Source organism: Ambystoma mexicanum, chromosome 12 (assembly GCF_040938575.1).
Source record: "Ambystoma mexicanum isolate Mex_15411 chromosome 12, UKY_AmexF1_1, whole genome shotgun sequence".
In the NCBI taxonomy this organism is placed as follows: domain Eukaryota; kingdom Metazoa; phylum Chordata; class Amphibia; order Caudata; family Ambystomatidae; genus Ambystoma; species Ambystoma mexicanum.
In genome coordinates, this window is record NC_090936.1 from 676871410 (window position 1) to 676891524 (window position 20115).

Genomic DNA, 20115 nt, shown 5'->3' on the forward strand with positions numbered 1-20115 from the left:
CCGGAGGAGTCCAGACATACCCCAGGATTGGTCTGTTGCCCTTGCATCGGGGGCTGATGTAATCAGGGGACTTAGGGGCCCCATTAGTGGGATTACCTCCCTGACTACCACCTGTTTGTGACAGGCCAGAAGGCCTTCTGGGTTGGGATTCTGCTGACTTTGTGCAGGTGTATTTTTAGGCTTCCCCATCTCTAAGTCTAACATGGGGGCAACATTCACCTCCGCCACCTTAGCAGCAGCAGGGGTGTTGGCTGGTTTGGGGTTTTTATTCAGATTTTTATTTTCTGCAGGTTTTTGGACCTCATAAATGCGGGTCGCCTGCTCTATGACCCAGTCCAGCGTTCTTTTCTCGTGGAAGTCCCTCACAAGCTGGGTCATAATATACTTGGGAAGGGCGTGAAACAAGGTGGTTACAAAGTCCCTGCTATCTTTGCGCACCCTCCTAGTTGTCTGTGCAAAGGCGCGTTTGAGCTCCTGTACAAACTCTCGTGGGGCCTGATCTGTGGGCAGAGAAGTGTTTCAAGATGGCCGCCCTATAGGTGGACCATCTTGAATGGTTCTGGTCCTCCAGTCCCTCAAAGAAACTGGAGTATTCAGGGGAGAATGTCCGCTTTACATACTCAATACAGTTTTGATTGTCTTTCATATAAAAAGTGTCCATCATCTGCTCATAGAGCTCCAGGTGTTCCCAAACAGAATATTTTGCATTTCTATGGTTGGGGGTTAGGGCACTTCTAAGGGCCTTAATGTGCCTAATGGGGTCTTTGGTCATAACTCGCTTGAGTTTGTTTGCCTTCTTTGGCTTAGTCACCCGAGTCCACTTGCTCTCAGACTCAGAGGCACTACTAGTTGAGGTCCCCTCATGATCATCAAGGCCCTCCCGGATTCTGAGAGCTTGAGAGGGGCTCACAGAATGGTGGGGCCTAGTTTCTCCACTCCTGTGGGGCACAGGAGAGTAGTCTTCTGACTCCTCCTTACTCCCAGGGTTGGTAGATTAGTCCCCCCACCGCCCTAATTGGGTATAGGTCTTCAGGAAAGTCTTGGGCCTTATTTCATGGGGGTTTTCTTGAAATTGGACCAACTGGTCCCTTGGAAAATAATATTTCAGTGGATCTAAGTCCCTGACCCTCCCCTAATAGGAGACTTCCCTGTCAGAGACATCAGCCTGAATGGTTGAGTATCTATACAGGGACGCCCTTCCATCAATTTCTGTGGGGCTCTGACCTGTTAGTTCCATTCTGCTGGGTCTATTGAATTCTGCAGGCCTCATGATTTCTGGCTCATGTGAACCGGTGGACATGAAGCTGGAAGTGTTCACAGTATTAAATAGGTTGGGGTCCCTTAGCATAGAGGTCCTTATACTATGATCCAGGGTTACCCTGTCCCTCTCTACCTGTTCGGGGTCTTGCAAGTTAAGATTAAATCTAACAACCTTGCTAGTTTCTTCTTTTCAGCCCCTGCTTCTAGATGAGAAGCAAAGATCTGAGTTTTTTGTTCAGCTATCAAGGCTTTACTGGCCTCTATGACCCGTTCTAGCACTGCCACTTGTTTGTTGAGCCCATCATTCTGTTCACACAGAGCCTTGTTGTCTCTCTGCGCTTCCTGCATGGTCTGGGAATACTGGGACAAGTTCTGCTGCAGGAGACTCACCTCCTGAGTTTTAGCATCTTCGCTCTGGGTGTTCTCTTCCAGAGCACCCTCTACCAGTCTGGTGTGCTCCAGTAGCTTCCCATACTCTGTTTTCAGTTCCTTTAGCTCCTGGAGGGCGAACTCTCTTCCCTCTAACTCAGTTTTAACTTGCTTACTTCCTGGCCTAGGGTGTATTTCTCTTAATTTAGGGTGCCCCTCTGTTCAGCCAGGTCATCCCTTTGATTTTTGATGATATGGTATTTCTGGTGCTCTTCATCAAATTCTTTTTGAGAGTGGAGGTCTCTCATAATTAACTTATTATTTTCCTCTCCCAATTTATACATCTGATTTTGTAGAGTATCTATCTGTTCTGCGCAGGCTCTATTAAAATGTATTTGTTGATTTAACTTCTGTTGACTCTCTTGCAGAGAGTCAATCTTTTCCTTACACTCCTCTTTCAATGCCTCTAATTAGGTCTCTTGATCTGCATTATTGTTGTCACGACTCGCTCCCGTTCCCACCATTTGGGGGCATGATTTGGGGTTTATTCCCTACTGGACTTTTCCTCCGAACTTTATGCTACAGTGCTGGGATGATTTGGGAGCGCTAAATCCCTATTTTCCCAGCTACTTCCCTTCCGGATCCATTCCAGGCTTTTGGCAGCCAGCATGCTTCTTTAACCAAATGACTATGCTTCCCAGAATGCCTGCCCCACTGCTCCACCTCCACCCTTGCAACACAAGGTTGGGTGGAGGATAGGTAACAGCTGTGGCGGCAGGTGCAGCAATCAGCACACCCGAGGCGTGTGCTCGTTAAGCAGCTTTAAAAGCCTCAGTCTTACTTCAGTCCAGCGCTGGTCATCGATCGCAGTGTTCCTGTTTTTGACTAGTCCCTGGTTCCTGGTTCCTTGCCTTTGTACCTACTTCCTTGTTCCTGTTTTCTTGTTTCCTCCGCCCTGAATTTCGGATTCATGCGCTAATTGATTTCTGCTCCCTTGATTTCCCTTTTTGTCTTCCTCTGTTTGCAGGCAGCAATTCTCAGTGCTTTCCCCTTTTAGATGCAGCCCAGTTTGTCTGTGTTCTATATTTCTTTGACTCTGTCCTTTGCTGCTGTTACCCATTTGCCTTAGCCTTCCTCTTAGTTTAGTTTCCTGTCTTTTCCATGGAGGGGTAGGGAGAAGTTTGCATAGGTTATTTCGTTTTTCCCTGCTCCTGATCCTTACTTTCTAGAGGATCCATTCCATGTTTTCCACTGCACTTCTACATTTATTTTCCCTTTGATTATTAGGTGTGGTGTGCGGTAGTAGCTAGCTCCTGTGTGAATGCTTATGTTTTCCTCACTATTTTGTAAACACTATTCCCACTTAGGTATTTAGTTTTCCTTCCATTGCTGTTCTAGCCTTTCGGGGTCCCAGTTTCTTCAACAGGATTCGTGGGCTAGCTGACATTCAAGAGGTTTATCTCGTCCTCGTGAGTACAGTTCTTAAGTTCCCTTATGTAATACCATCAAGAGTGTTAGTACACAGATCCTGTCATTGCTTGCCCTCCACGTGGGTTTAGCGCTGTCAGTACCTGTAACAGCAATTGGGGGTAAGGCGCTTGCCGACTTTCCTCGCGGTCAGGTGCGTACCCCACATCCCTTTAATATATTGGTTTTGATGTCACACTCTATTTGCACTCCTGGGTTCTAGCATACCTGAGTCATAGTTCCTGGGTGCACATTTCCCTTGCCATATTCGCTGCCTTTGTACTCGCCTGACTAATCCTGACAGTATGACCAGCCCAAAATTCCCATTGAATATGGCAAGTTTAAGAAAGAAAGGCAGCAAGGCCTCTAACAAATTTGTACAGAAAGCTTCCCCTACATTTATCTGTGACAATCAAATCACTAGTCCTGACTCCAATGAACTCCTTGTCACGAATGGGCATTTACGTGCAAAGTATTTTTCCCATAGGATGGCACATCCTACATGGCCTGATCCTAGTTCTATCTTTGGTTTTGATCCCGATTCTATGTCAGCACAAGCCTTAGCCGCAGAAAACAACACACTGTTAGACTTATTATACGAGAGTACCTCTGTTGTTGAAACCCATGATTCCAGTTGTGCTTCACCTCAGATAGAACAGTTTCATGATACCAACATAAAGGATGGAGGGGTTTCTTGCATAACTTCTGTTTTCTACCCTCAGTTTAACGCATACTCCGTTGCACAGGTACATACTGTAGTCCCTAATGCCAAGAGGTCTAATGTCAATAGTTTGTTTAAGGGAAACACAGGCCAAGTTGGAAAAATAAACTATAAATCACAGAACCTGCAAGCAGTAGAGGACAATGTACAATCGATGCACATCCAGATTGCTAGTGCAGGATCCAGCCCTGATGCCACTATGCTTCCCCCTGTGCCTACTGATAGTGATGTACAGTTAATGCAGGGCATGCTAAGAGCTAAACTTGAGGAGTTAAGACAAGAACTTATTTCTGCACAAGAGGAAAATAAAACCTTACACTCTTTACTGAATACACCTCAGACTTTATCTGTTGATGTGGAGGAAGTGAACACTGTTCAGCCCCTGAGTGCAGAGACTTTGGTAAACCATGATATTTGTCGATATGTTAGATCTATTGGGAGTGAAGGTCTTTCGTCTAGCACAGCGCTTAAGCTAGGCACAGGTTCTAACAATTGTTCTGCTGTTTATCAGGGATTGCAGTTAGCTGAAGAGTTACAAGCCACTCCTTTACCAAAAATACCCTGTGTAGCAGTTTGTCATAATTCTGAGCTAGCACACATACAAGCTTCTGATTTCCAAACACAATCCACAATGGTGGCATACACAGATTCAGTTACTACCGTAGGCTTAGGCCCTGCTCTTGATACAGCTGCTGAGACTGAAGTAGATGTTAAAGCTGATGTGGAAAACAATGTTACCTCTGGGTTCACTCTTCCTTCTGCCACTTCTGATCAATACGAACAGTCAGCGACAGTACAGATTTCATGTTCTGACGGACTCATTCCACAGTATACTGAACCAAAGAACCGTCAGGCGGTTCCTGAACTGTTGATTGATAATCTGCCTCTTTCAGAAGCTAAAACAGAGGAATGGACAATAGACGAAATCCTGATTAACAGAGACTTTACTATGGTGATTCCACTGATTGATTTTGACTTCTACAAAGAAAAAGACTCTGAGTCACCCACTAAAGAAAGGGACTGCAAGGGTACAGCTCAGTCTTTGGTTACTGGTGCCAAGGAGTCTACTGCCCTAAAGGTGCCCTTCATTCCTGAGCCACCGATGGGTCTGTCAACTTCTGAGACTTCTGTCTGTCCTCCTACAACCATTGACTCTTCTATGATTCAATCCACAGCCCTGCAGTCATCTTTGGCACACCTGTCTTCAACCAATGAACCGCTACCATGTCTGACATTTACTCAAGAGCCAGTCCCAAAGACCTGGACATGTTTGTATCCAGCAACCGAGATTGCTTCAGCTTGCATGTCTTCAGCCTCAAGGTTTCCCCTGGCCTGCCTGTCTTCAGCTACAGTGACTCATCCTGCAGATCATCCTTCAGCTTTAGAGCCTCCGGTAGTCCATCAAAAGAGCATGTCTTCAGTCCCGGAGTATACTGAGTATTTGCCTTCAGTTCATGAGACGCCTGTATCCTGCATAGCCTCGCTGCCAATATCAGAGGTATACCTGTCTACACCATCAGATTCTGCTGTATTTTCTTCTGCTCCAGCGATTCCTCCTGAATCCCAACCATTTACAGTCGATGAACGTCTAGCCTGCCTTTCTTTTGCTTCAGGAGGAGCACCAGAATGCCTGCCTTTTCCACAAGACGATTCTCCCAACTGCTTCACTTTAGCATCAGAGCCTCCTAAAGATGCAGCATTAGAGTTTGAGACTTTTGCCAGCTCCCGCTTCAGAGTCATCAAGCTGGACCAAGTGGTGAGTCAGAACCACTCACTTGGGTGTGCACAAGGGGTGGTGCAGACCGGCGTATTACCTACAGGACTTGTGCAACAGAATTCCGCCAAGAAGCACCAGTCGGGTGCTAGTAGCCAAAGGAAGGGAATGACTGCTGCAGTTCAAGATGTGTCTGTTATTGCTCCTTCTGCAAGTCTGCCTGAAATACCAAGTACTGCGTCTATCACTCCTATCAGGATGCCAAACATCCCTGCTGTGGTATCCCACGTGAAACAAAGTGGCTACACGACTGTCACCAGGAGTACTAGCCTTGTACAACCCATTGGACTTTCAGGTCTCCAAGGCGTAGAACATGTGCAGTCAAACCTTAGTCACTTTCAACCACAAGCCTTTTCCCAGATGGATGACAGAAGGAAATCTGAACCTCTACCTCAGCCACCACCTTCTCTAATGGCTGAGCATAACCCTTTCCTGAAGCCAGCATTTTCCTCACCTCCCGCATGTCCACTCTCGGCAGAAAGGCTAACAGAGCTTCTACCATTGTCTAAGGCATGTTGCACCAGCCTGCCTCCCTCCTCAAAGACTTATAAGGGTCCACTCCCAGTGACTGAGCTTCCTGGACCTTCCAACTCTGCTTCTGGTCCTGCAAGTCCTTCATGCCTTTCTTCGAACCATGAGTCTCTTCCTCACCAGAAGCCACCGTTTCCATCAGTACCACCTCCAAAGACAAAGCACTCCTATCATGGAAGTCCATCTGCCTTTGCCCACAGACCACCGTTTCCATCAGTGCCACCTCCAAAGAAAAAGCACTCCCATCATGGAAAGAAGATGTCTTGTGCGGGTGGCGGGCACCCGAAGCCGGCCGTAGGAGGGGGTATACTGTCACGACTCGCTCCCGTTCCCACCATTTGGGGGCATGATTTGGGGTTTATTCCCTACTGGACTTTTCCTCCGAACTTTATGCTACAGTGCTGGGATGATTTGGGAGCGCTAAATCCCTATTTTCCCAGCTACTTCCCTTCCGGATCCATTCCAGGCTTTTGGCAGCCAGCATGCTTCTTTAACCAAATGACTATGCTTCCCAGAATGCCTGGCCCACTGCTCCACCTCCACCCTTGCAACACAAGGTTGGGTGGAGGATAGGTAACAGCTGTGGCGGCAGGTGCAGCAATCAGCACACCCGAGGCGTGTGCTCGTTAAGCAGCTTTAAAAGCCTCAGTCTTACTTCAGTCCAGCGCTGGTCATCGATGGCAGTGTTCCTGTTTTTGACTAGTCCCTGGTTCCTGGTTCCTTGCCTTTGTACCTACTTCCTTGTTCCTGTTTTCTTGTTTCCTCCGCCCTGAATTTCGGATTCATGCGCTAATTGATTTCTGCTCCCTTGATTTCCCTTTTTGTCTTCCTCTGTTTGCAGGCAGCAATTCTCAGTGCTTTCCCCTTTTAGATGCAGCCCAGTTTGTCTGTGTTCTATATTTCTTTGACTCTGTCCTTTGCTGCTGTTACCCATTTGCCTTAGCCTTCCTCTTAGTTTAGTTTCCTGTCTTTTCCATGGAGGGGTAGGGAGAAGTTTGCATAGGTTATTTCGTTTTTCCCTGCTCCTGATCCTTACTTTCTAGAGGATCCATTCCATGTTTTCCACTGCACTTCTACATTTATTTTCCCTTTGATTATTAGGTGTGGTGTGCGGTAGTAGCTAGCTCCTGTGTGAATGCTTATGTTTTCCTCACTATTTTGTAAACACTATTCCCACTTAGGTATTTAGTTTTCCTTCCATTGCTGTTCTAGCCTTTCGGGGTCCCAGTTTCTTCAACAGGATTCGTGGGCTAGCTGACATTCAAGAGGTTTATCTCGTCCTCGTGAGTACAGTTCTTAAGTTCCCTTATGTAATACCATCAAGAGTGTTAGTACACAGATCCTGTCATTGCTTGCCCTCCACGTGGGTTTAGCGCTGTCAGTACCTGTAACAGCAATTGGGGGTAAGGCGCTTGCCGACTTTCCTCGCGGTCAGGTGCTTACCCCACATCCCTTTAATATATTGGTTTTGATGTCACACTCTATTTGCACTCCTGGGTTCTAGCATACCTGAGTCATAGTTCCTGGGTGCACATTTCCCTTGCCATATTCGCTGCCTTTGTACTCGCCTGACTAATCCTGACAATTGTGCTGTTGGAGAGCCAAATCCTCTTTTAATTTTATGATATAGTTTGCAGATTCGACCTCCAACTCTTGGCTCTTTTGTAATGTTTGTTCCGCTAAACTCAAATCAATCTGGATTTTATTTAACAGTTCAGATTGATTCGGCGCTAACATTTCATTTTCCTCCTGTATTTCCTGCATCACTCCCATTTGTAGATACAGGTAGGCCGTGATTCTGGCAATTTTGCTTTGCTCCTCTTTAATTATTGGGGTAATATATAGCTCGCTCAGAGCTTGGTGTAATAGGCCACCATCCTGCCATGTATCCAGGTCGATGGCAGTGACCTGTTGGGTTATGTCTTATAGCCAGACTTTCTCATCCTGTTCTGGCCACTCACCTCTGACAAATAGCTTGTGTAGGAGGTGCTTTCTAGCCATCCATATTGATCTCTACTGGAACAGCCATTTTGGAAATGTTTTTTCTTTATTAATTATTTTGGGGTTGATTTAATTTTACTTTTATAGACAGGCCTGATGCTTAGAGTATTTGTTTTGGGAGGCACTTGTACAGTGTAACACAGTATCTACACCACACAAGGTATTACTACCCTGCAGGTTAGTCTGCTATGTTAGACTGTCACAGGTGGCAACCAAACTCAATCCCGGACTCGAGCCCCCAAATTTGTTAAGGATTTCAATCAGGCAACGCACACCTTAGTCTCGGCCCAGTATGCAGCGCACAATTTGAAATGTTTATGTTTTTATATTAGATTCAATATTGAGATGGTACACCACTCATATCACACCCCCTTTTTCAAATACCCCTGGTCACAATGGAACATGAACCAGGCTAGTTGATAAAATATAATATTTATTTGAAAATTAAAAGAAATCCTAAAATGTTTAATATGGGTCAGCAATCACCAATGGGGTGATAATAACAATAGGAATGTAAGCAATGCATTAGTTTAACCTTCTATTGACACACCTACAAAACACCAGGTAATAGGAACACTTTTTGATTTTAGGCAAGATAGCACTTGAGTTAGAATTTCCCCCTGCAAGGTTCCCTCAACCCACACATAATCAATTCTAAGTGGATATACAGAAGCAGCAGGTAATCACGAATGGAAAACAGAATTGAAATCTGACCTTCCCTCCCCAAACAAGAGAGAAAAACGGATTTTAAACCCTGGCAATGCCACAAATAACACTCAGAAATGGATGGATAAATGAATGAATGTGTGTAAAAACCTTGAAACAAATATTATTCCTCACTACAGCAACCATGTAGAAGTACAAACAATCACAAGCAATGTATAAGCAAGAGCATACAGTTTGAAAATGAGTGGCAGGTTTTTAAAACATGTTGCAGCAAATGACACGTGGGAAACTTGAAAACTTTTGCAATTCCCACCTGAAATTACCAAAACGGTTTTTAATAAAAACGGGTGAAAAAGCGTAAATCGCAATTCACCAATTGTGTTGGGGTGTAGCTATAGAGCATAGGTACAATATGGAAGTGAAAAATGAAAGGAAATCAGTTTTGACAAGAATAGCTTTACTCTACCCTAGAACATTCAGGCTAGGATACCAAAACGGGACACAGTAAGCTCCAGGGTTGATTCGTGAATTCAACCCTAGTTCCCCAGCGCCCGCCCTGGCGAAGCCAGTCCGATCACTCAAAATAGGATTAATAGCTTAGGATTTACACAAGGCAGAATTACTACAGAGATGGCTCTAGCACAATAAATCAAAAGCAGGGTGGCAAGAATGATTGTGACAATATTACAAGTTATCAGGATAAGGATGGGATGACTTAGAGAGGGGAACTAAGGACAAGGCAAGGCCAGGTATACTATGGTTTTCTATCCTATTTGCAATGGGCCCTGGAGTAGGATCAGCAATGCTTGGCCTTGTAGTTCGGATCTGGAGTCTGGATAGATGGAACAGGAACGCAGCGCAGGAAATCAGGAAGAGTGTGTGTGTCCAGGGTCTTGTCAGGGACCCTTATTTATAATGCCTAGTGACATCATCCAAGTATATGACTGGGGCAGGCTTAACTAAACACACCCCTAACAAAAGGATTGGACAATGGTGCTAGTCTCCACCTCGCTCTCAGTTGGTTGGATTTCTAAGGGAATGATGTCAGGTTTATGAGGTGAGTTTTACAATTTCCAGAAACTCCCACATTTACTTAACTGAAAATCCAATTTTGCCAAAACATAAATTTCTTCAATTGCAATCTCTTGGCAAATTATACACACAGGTTACATATTATGTGCAGCACAGATCAGTCCAATTCTCAGGTCTGTGCAACCATGTTTCGCCTTTCTGATACATTTTGGTAATTTTAAACATGAAAGATTTGGCCTAAAATTCCACAATTTTATACACACATGCACATTATGCCCAGTGTGTATGTACAACAGGTTATGTTTGTAACACTAATACTTTCCTTGGGATCTGTCATATTTTGTAACTTCTGTTCCCCATGCGGCAATGAGTTCTACCAAGTTTTAAAAGAAAGCTCATAAAATTAGATTTAAAACTGCGAACTTTTTAAATTTGTACTAATTCTTGCTGCAGAGATAAAAGTATTTAAAGTTTCTTTATAAAATAGTGTTTGTGAACAAATGGCAGTTCCTTTGTTACTAGATCCTGGTTTTTTTTCTTCCTCCAACTTCAAGCAACTGTCATTTCCTTCAAGTCAAGAGGGGTGGGGTTTCCCATCTTAATTGAAGGTTGCATTGCCCCTTACACTTACACTTGACAGGTTAGTGTCCCGGGACTATTATTGTCCCAGCCTGGAGCACAGACAAATGTCTGACAAACGTGTGAACTTTCATTGTCCTAGCTCAAAGTTTTTCAAGCTGGCAATTTTCACTTACGTGTCCTTGATTTATGGTGTATCTCCCTTCCTTGGGGAAGTTTTATGGCTGGAAACTGGAATGACTGGTTTTTCTGAGAGCTTGCAAATCCATCCCATGTGTTTTTAACTCTTTCATTTCTTATTTTGGGTCCTGAATTAAACAAACCTGTGAAAAAGATACCCTATGTGTGTATTATCACCACTAACATAAACACTTTACATTGCTAAGTAAGCAGGCTTTCATTAACAATTTATTTTTAAACAGGCCAATTTTTTCTTCAGTCAGCAAAGCCCATTTTTTCACATGTTTTGAACTGCTAGCATTTCTTTCTTTAAATTTGGTTTGGCAGCTGCCTCAGATTGTCCACACTGTCTTTGCAGCTGTAGTCATTTCCTTGAAGGCAGGAGTTTTATCTAAAGTATATATACATTTACACTTGAGCTGGCTCAGAGAGCTAAAGTCTCTTTGAACTGCTGAGCCTGGATACATTTGGAAGGAAATAAACATGTGTTCCCGTGCGAGTGAAAGGGAAGTTGCTTATTGATTTCTCTCAGAACTGGTTTGATGGACCTGCCACTCAGGAATTATGCCTGGTTTTGGTGAAGCACAGTGAAATATCCTTGGCATGACAGGGCCTTTTTACTCACAGTGGTTTTTTGAATGAACAGAGGGAATTAGCGTAAAAACAGCATTTTGAAAGGGTGAAAATGTTTCATTTTGAAGGGGATTTTTGGCTTTTGCAGCAATGCAGTGCTGCCTGTTCACTTGATTACATATATGTTTCAGAACACACTGGCATGTTTTTTCAGTGTGTCCCCTTGTTCCATGTTGCCTGAAGTGTGCTAGGCAGGATGGTGCAGCCATTTTTTTGTTGCTGCCAAAACGCAGTTTTGAGGTCCTGGTGTGCACAGGATCCAGCGCAGCCAGGTTGCTGTTTCTTGCACAAATGCAGGTTAGTGATGTGGGGCAATGCCGTTGAGTGGGTCAATATATCCCACAAAACTCAATTCTTCCATATTAAAGCTAAATAAAAAAATGTAAAAATGTTTTAAAAGAAAATGGTAAAATCCAGGGACCACAGTGTCCAATCTCACACTGGAAGCAGCAGGGGGTTGTCATGGTGCCCCTTCTTCCCACCAGTACTTTCATCAGCCAGCTGGCCTGCTATGTAGCTGCAACTTGGGACACTCAGAGTCTCCAGAAAAATAATTGAAATTCTCACACTCCAGTCCTGGTGGCATTGGATTTTGTGTTTTGCGAAAAAGATGATTTGACTCTGAGATATTTCACTCAATGACATGTCTCTTAGCTTTGTGAAGGCAACGTTTTAGTAGTACTCACCATGCCAAGCAGCAATCCGTAAGGCTAGCTGAGGAGAAGGGAGAACGTGTGTGCCTGCATAGTGGTTCATGAAGAGCAACCACACCATCACTTGGGAGGCACAGACAATCTCTCAAAACACCACTGTTTTATATCTCCGGTGCCCAGCAACCGATGCCCGCTAACTCCCATCTGCATCACAGCCACCATCCTCAAAATCCTGCATGATCCCAAGAGCAACTTGTCCAACAGTTAACCACCCAAGCTGCATGTTCATAACACAGAGAATGTAGGTGGGCCAGGAAACCAAGCTAGTTGATAGGAGAGCAGCCGTCTGGACCCAATGGTCCACAGCCAGAGGGAGACGGAGATACAATAGATAAGGCTATTTGCCTAAAGTTAGGCTCAGCGTATCTAATACATAAGAACCTCCAAGGTTTTGAGAAGTACCTTGATGTAATTACCCCACCTTTTGGACGGTCTTATATGTACGCTTTAGGTTGGGGACTTTACCACTGGCTGCTTTTACAAAAAACACAGAGCACGGAAGGCACAGGAGTTTGGCCCTTATGTGGAGCTACTAATGAAGATGTACCTCACTTCTTATTTATATGATGTGAGAAGTTGCACCACTTAAGATGCATCTATTTAAGACCAGTATTAAGGGATGGCAAGGTTTTTGCCATCAGAATGGTCATGGATCTTTGTAGAAGCACTGAAAAGTTTAATGTGGTTTATGCAACAGCTGGTTTCATTCACATTGCCTGGCTCTGTAGAATGAAGTTATTGAAACAGGTAAATAATGGTTAAAATTGTGTTAGACTATTATGTAACATACTGCCATCTCTTGAAATCAGTAGTTTACATTCTTAGTCTACAAATGTATTAATATGCGATTGCCTGTCATTGCCCTTTCTTTGATGCCAATTTTACCAAGCTTGATTGTATTTTTTCTTTTTAAAGTTCTTATCAAACTATTTTATATATGTGTGCAAATTGTATGTGCTTTATGCAGAATACAGATTAAAAGCATTTTTAATCTGTTACCCACCGACTCGAACTGTTGGAGTGTCACTCGCTGACCTCTCCCAGTGGCGAAAGCACAACTCGGCCTGGTCAACTTTGAAGCGTTCTTGGGAACTTCCCGACCTGCCTCATAGAACCACTGCTGTTTGACTGCACAGTGCACACACATTTGACCGTGCTCCATGCCCGCTTGTTGCCAGGGCCCCCACAACCCTACATGCCCAACTGAGCCTCATCAGCTTGCATCAACGTTCAAACCCGGGTCTGATGCGTCAGCCCACCAAGAAGTGAATCCAAGTACTGTGTCACTGAATTGCTCCCACAGTCCACTTGGGCCCTAGAGAATGGTTAGGTCACGATCGCTCCTGTTTTCAACCCAATATCCTTTTGATGGCAGTAATTTACCTACCACCCCTGCAATTTCACTCAGCTACTTTCTCCAGTCTGTCGCCTCTTCTCTGTTCTTTCCTGTGTTGTGGGTTTTTATACAGTAATCTCTCTTTGTTCTACTTGAAGATGGTGTGCTTTATTAAAGTATTCATATTTTTATAAAATCTTGATTGGACATTCCCTTTATTTTGCACTGTGATCCTGTGTTACTTTGGTCACTACATGTTCACCTTCATGCCCCTCAAGAGTATAGTCTTCTCGTGGCCCAATTTACCACAAAAGATGAAGGAGGAATATCTCTGGATTGTCCCTATTTTACCTTTATGATTGTGCTGGTCTTTGGTTTGTTGAAGTGTGGGGGCTGAGTGGGACATTTTACCCCTACTCATCCTTGTAGCCCTACGAAGCGGAATCCAGTTTGTCACACTGACTCATAACTAAAAGCTTGTATGAGAGGGGGCATAGATGGGGTACAGGAACAGGTCTTGATCATGGAATAGTGGTTTATTCGATGGTCATGAAACTTGTGGCAATGCTATGATTCTGAAACGGGTGGACACACCATGCTCATGGCAATTGTGTGCATGCCATGATTCTAAAAGAATTTGATTTGCAATGAGCATTTTGCAGCAATGCACAACAAATTATGTGAGCATTTGATGAAAATCCCTGGAAAATGCTGTGAACACTTGGGCTTGTAATGACAACACCTGCCTGTCGCTTGTTTACAATGGTACCTGCACATGTGATGACCATCCATGGCAGTGTGAGTGTGAATATATGGACGGTTAATGGTAAATTTGGCAATCATGTCAGTATTTGTGTTTGTGATGGAAGTAGTTGGCATTACATTATGTGTCATATGTGAGAACCAGAGCATATCATGGTAATACAAATGTTGGTAGTCCATGGACATATGATGAAGGGATGGCAAAGGGTGAATTCCTGGGAAATGCTCATCCTATGGCTGAATAAAGGCAAAGTCCCTGGGCGATGCCAATACGTGTTTGCAATGCTTTAGTCCTATGAATAAGCAAGTGGTATGCGTCCGCATAAAACCTTTCCAATCTTGCTGTCTCCCACAGGAAGTACCACACTCATTTGCTGCAGTTTGATGGCGAAGGAGGATGGCGCTTTGAGCACCTGGACACTGCAACTCGTTTATCTCTTAGCGACGAGAAACAAAGACTAGAGTCCCAACTTGCTGGCATACCCAAGATGCAACGGCGGCTCAATGAACTTTGCAAAATATTAGGAGAGGATTCAGTGCTTAAAACAGTGGACGACGAAGAATAAATAGCAGAACATGCGTTGAGAGATTCTTCCCTATATTTTTTTAGTTAAACAACTAAAAATCTGCTCTACAGACTATCAGAATGTATTGCGCGCATGTTTTCTCGTCTAGCTTTTATGCAATAAAGCATAATCTACAAACCTCAGTGTTATAGAACAGTAGACCTGGAGAGAACGTTCTGGAAGGTAAAATAACCAAACATGCATACAAATATTCACATGTGAAGGCTCTCTTAACTAAATACCATGAGAAAGAAAAATTCCAACAGTGATTATTAGCCAACCTGTGTTTTCTGCTCTCAAACAGCCTTGTCGATTGCATTATGCCTGAAGCACAGACTAATGCAAGAAAAGTGTCGAAGATAATGTGCAGATGCAGAAAACATTGTGTTGATATTTAATTCACGAAAGCACACCTTCGCTGCCCACCTAAGTTCTTCCTCCTTGTCCAAGTGGTGAAATGTACCGTCACAGGTTCCATTATCAGGGACTTGTGCGCTCGTTGAATCGTGCGATTTTTTAAAATCATTTTTAGCCTCACATCACAGAAAACCTCACTCGTGACATTATGAACACATGAGCCTAAAATCAGTTCCATCTCCTCACCATGCATTGATTCGTACGCAGCCTTTCCTATTCCTAACCAAAAAGGATGGTCAATTGAAAGAGAAAACAGATATATGCTGTATTTCATTTAAAGGATTATGTTGACTTAATGAATGTGAATGGATTGTAAACCATACCTGTAAATGCAAGCAGACAATTGGAATGGAGTATCATGAAACGACAGGCGACTGTAGTATGAGATACAAGTTCATGCATGTGACCGGATTACATACGCATGTAAGTCATATCTTTAAGTGACGCACAATCGCACTGACAATTTAAAAATCCAGGAACGTCTTGCTTTGAAGCTTTTCGTTAAATGATGCACAACGCTGTCTCCAATGTAGAAAAATACTTGTTTTGAAAATGGTCTTTTCCCCTAAATACTTGTGAACCAGAGGGGTATTCAATAACTTGTGTTTGATCAAAGGGCCCTGGGCCTCATGTGCGAGAAATCTCAGGTTGGAAACAAGTAGCTCACTGTCGATACTTTATTTTGATAACAAAAGAGCAGGACCAGTGGTAAATAAGGAATCAATGATTTTATAATGTCCGTTAAGAAAGGTATCCTCATAAAACACAACAATGCAACAAAGCAGTTATTCTTACAAATTGGGCACTGGGGAGAATACTCTAAGGCAGGGGTCTAAAACATGTTGCTCACCAGATGATTTGGACTACAATTCCCATGGTCCCTTACTCTTATCTTTGCTGTCTAGGTCTGATGCGATTTGTAGTCCCCAGCATCTGGAGAGCCAAAGGTTGAAGACCCCTGCTCTAAGGAGCACTGAATTAAATGTTTTTTGATGATCATGAAATGCAATTAAAGATTTTCTTCTCTAGGCTGGTACTGTTCAACTGCCTTTCTCAGGCAATCAAAAAATGTATCAATGTTTTTTTGTTCATTTTCCATGGTTTTATTCCTTTTGATTCAGTAAAACATCTGCAATCGTAATGTGTGTTCTTTCAGGTGAACTCAATATTAATGTTAAAGATATAATATTGTACACAATAGTTTTCTTGTACTCCTTCAGTCATGCTTTACCTTTTGGAGTCTCATTTACACCAATCTGAACTTCAGGAGAATAAAAACCATGAGTCTGAGTTAAATGTGGAAGACGTCAATGGTTTTGATTCCATTTATTGTTTTAAAGAGCACTCATGTTTCACCAAAACGAGTTCTTGGCTCTGGCCGAAATGAACAAGAGGAGACATATTTCTAAAGTAGAGATCAATAAATGAAGGAATGGGAAAGAAAGACCAAGAGGCCATCCATGGTGAAAAGAGTAGGAATAATGCAATAGCAACTGAACATGAAAATAACATGTTTTAATAGAAAAATTGGTCTTCTGCTCTGGCTAGATAGGGGTCAACAAGAACCCTCGACTGATGTTTGGCAGGGGAAGATGTACTGCATGCAGTGGGCATCACCCAACCAAGCGCATCCTCTACACACATTCTAGAACTGGTGTTAGTCCAGCTGAAAAGGGGAATTACAGCATTGTTCCAGGGTTCCCAACTAGAACAGATGTAAGAATCAACAGTCAGTGCTAGGCCACCACTTGAGGGATTAAGGAGCACTCTATCGTGCTACCCAGCCACCCAAGTGTCTGGGACCAGGAGGCCCAAGCAGCAGTTTTTTCGGTACTCGGTTTGTCACTGCAGACCTTCCACGAAGCCCTATCATTCATCAACCTGGCAGGAAAAACATGCTCAAAGTCTTAGTAACCATGGAGGACCATCTGCCACTTGGCTATCATAAAGAACCTGTATTCGCACCCAGGAGCAAACTCTGCAAAGTCAGTGATGGCAGTGCATGGGAGACCCCAGGCCCAGCTGCTATCAGTACAAAGATGTGCAGAGGGTGCAGCAGCTATTCATAGTGTCGGCATCTCCTTCTCGGACTCACAGGAAACGGAACCCTGGTAGTTGCGTGGGACTGGATAGCTTGTAAAATGCATACCAAAATGTCCCACCTTTACTTTTTTACAAACACAAAGCCTAGGTTTTGTAAAGACTGTTGAAAAAAAATTGTTTAAATCTTGAAAAATCCATCCTTTTTAAAAACACTTTTAATTCAAAGGGGCCTTTGAAATCATGACCCTTTGTATACATCTGTCAAATTCCTGTCAGTCAGCCAAACATCTCTTGCCTTTCCATGCATTCTGACTTTCCTCTAAATCGCCAACTTAACCCATAGTAACTGGATCAGGTATCAGTCTTCCCTTAACTGAGACAACATTGTGAAACCAACCACTAAATTGAGCTGTACTCTCAAAGTCAAGAGGAAGACCATTGGTTACCACCGACTTTGTTATGTTTTCAGTTAGCTCTGTACCATTAAAAGATGATTGTTCCTAAAGCAATAAACATTGCTTTGCAACTGTCATTCCAAAAAGAATAAAGGCCTGATATTTGCTTTACAAAATGTTGTACTTTTTTTCTTGAAAGCATTGTTGTTTTTGTGCAGATTTCTATATGCTTATTGTCTGTTGTACAAACGATTACTGGGATGGTTTCGCAGGTGGCCATGTCTCATTCAAACAACAGATGCGCCAACAAGTTTGTCAGGGACCCTCCAGCAAAATGAAGATCTGTTGAGAGACTCTGCAGGTGAGATTGGGGTTCCTGAGAGCCGATCTCTGTTATGTTTTTAACAATCTTCACAAGAGTGCTGCATCGTATGTGGTATTGCATGTGGCATTTCATGACTCTACGATCCTCCTTCGACTTGACACTATGCTATTACTAGGCAAGATCTAAGTCTGTTGCCATCACTGGCCACCATGACATCTTATAATCCACAAAACCATGCATATCCATCCTCACAGCAGCCGGTCCTTCTGATTGTCACGAGCAAGTCCTCATTGTTAGCCACAACAGCAAGTGCAAGAGCCCAGAGTGATCGATATGAGGCTGGGGCATGGGGATGCAATACGATCCGTAAAATCATTTTGAATGTTCTCTGTATCAAGAAAGCACAAAATTATCAAGATGGTGATAATACTGAAATGCTTCTTTTTATAAATTTAATGTGTTATGGTTATACAAGTAACCTTACACATAATGAATTGCACAAACACAACATGGAATTTTAGCATAGACGAAGAATTGTAAGCTGTAACAGTACATCAAAAAGATACAAAATCATTAAATTACAAGAATATACAGTATCAGAAATATAATTCAAAATTGATTCCTACAAACATTAAAACTCTATGTTACTGTTAAAAACCGATGATTTAATGTAACAACAATATCATGTGCAGTCACGATCAACTTAAAAGAACATATCTAAACCAATTTTAAATTTCACCACTGGAAATTCTTAGCCAGAAGTCTTCTGTATAGATCCAGTTAATGTTATTGACAAAATGTGCAAATGTTCTGATGCGTAGGTCCCGAAGGGCCTTGCAAGCGATCAATAAGCGTTCCAAGATCTGAGCACTGGTATCGAAGAGAATTAGGTCATGTTAATGACTTTTTCTAAATTACAGATTCCAATACATTCCACTTGACACTATCTGATGCTATGAACACTTCCTGTCCATACAAGGGATCAAAGTAAATCCTGAGTATTTCACGTTAATACACCTCATTTGTGCAGTGAGTTAGATTGCTTTGGTCTTAAGCTTGCCCAGCCAAAGAGCCTGTGAAAAGGTTACATCTGGAGAAAAGCTCAAATACAATATTTGATTGGAAGGAACAATGGGGGAATTATCTATAAACCATCTATATCCAAAAGGCTGCCTTGGGTTAATATGTAACTAATTTACCTGCACATAATCTTAAACTGTTCTTATTAGATATCGCAGGCCTCTTTGGGTGTTATCTAGGAGGATTATATCGTTGGCATTGGATAACCACTGGACTGGAAGATTCTCAAGTCGCTGTGTTATATAGCCCTGTGTCGGCAAGGCATCTCGAGATGTGCAATATATTAATTAGACAGGCAGTCTCGATCTTACTCGAGAGAATTCCCTGCCTATTCATTCTAACGTGATGGCAGATACCTTCATACAGGTTTATGAGATTGGCTAATAGAGGTTCGGGAATACGCCATTTTCTTAACTTCTCCCATAGGCTACAATTCACTGTATCGAAAGCCTGGGAGAAATCAATGGCTGCTGCAAAAACTGGAGGCAAGCCCTTCTCCCAGGTCTTCTCTTGAAGACAGTTAATCAGAAAGCCATCACAAGTCTTCCCAAACCCACTACAGAATTCAGTTTGGTATTTAGATAGGATATTATTTTTGCATATCCAATCCTCTTATTCCCTTAATACAGAAGCGGTGAAGACTTTGCTCTCAGCATCAATTAAGGTGATCAGTCGGTAATGAGATGGATTAAGCCTTTATGTTGCAGTAATGACCAATTGGAGGAGGGAAACAAATTGGTGGCAGGTCAACAGTGGGGAGCTTGGGGGCTTTCAGTGATAAAAGAAAATAGCTCTCACAGGTGTGCACCATATGCCTTGCCTAAAGATGCATATGAAAAGCTTCAATTTTTGTCCTCGATCTAAAATCCAGTCTTTTTTATGTGAATGCACACAATGTGCAACATCCACCAAAATGCAATTGAGTAAAAGATTGCAAAGTCAAGATCCAATTAGAAACACTCTATCTTTCACGTGCAGCAGAGTGACACCAGGGTGCCAATAAGAGGCAAATGCTTTAGCTCTGGAGGATAGCTAAAACTCTCGATAGAAATTGTTTTCACGGTGGACAGATTCTGTTCCTTTATTTATTTATTTGTATTTATTAATTGAGCATGTGTATGGTGTCTATACAGCAAAAGGTGTTTCCAGATGGCACAAGACAATGGGGGAGGGCGGACAATTAGTCCGAAGACCGGGATGGACCAGACTCCATAGGCTAGTCAGGGAAGGGTGCCCAATGGCAAGTGCTGGATATATGGGGCCTG

At 43.0% G+C, this 20115-nt stretch overlaps 1 protein-coding gene across 1 annotated transcript in view; it reads left to right on the forward strand.

The window, feature by feature from the left end:
• The window catches only part of ABCD2 (ATP binding cassette subfamily D member 2), a 427364-nt gene extending 411216 nt beyond the window's left edge, over positions 1 to 16148 (forward strand). Inside the window, exon 10 of the mRNA XM_069629213.1 lies at positions 14380 to 16148. Within this exon, the coding sequence (XP_069485314.1) occupies positions 14380 to 14590 (211 nt within the window). The 3' untranslated portion in view covers positions 14591 to 16148. The remainder of the gene's footprint in view (positions 1 to 14379) is intronic.
• The last annotated feature ends 3967 nt before the right edge of the window (positions 16149 to 20115 follow it).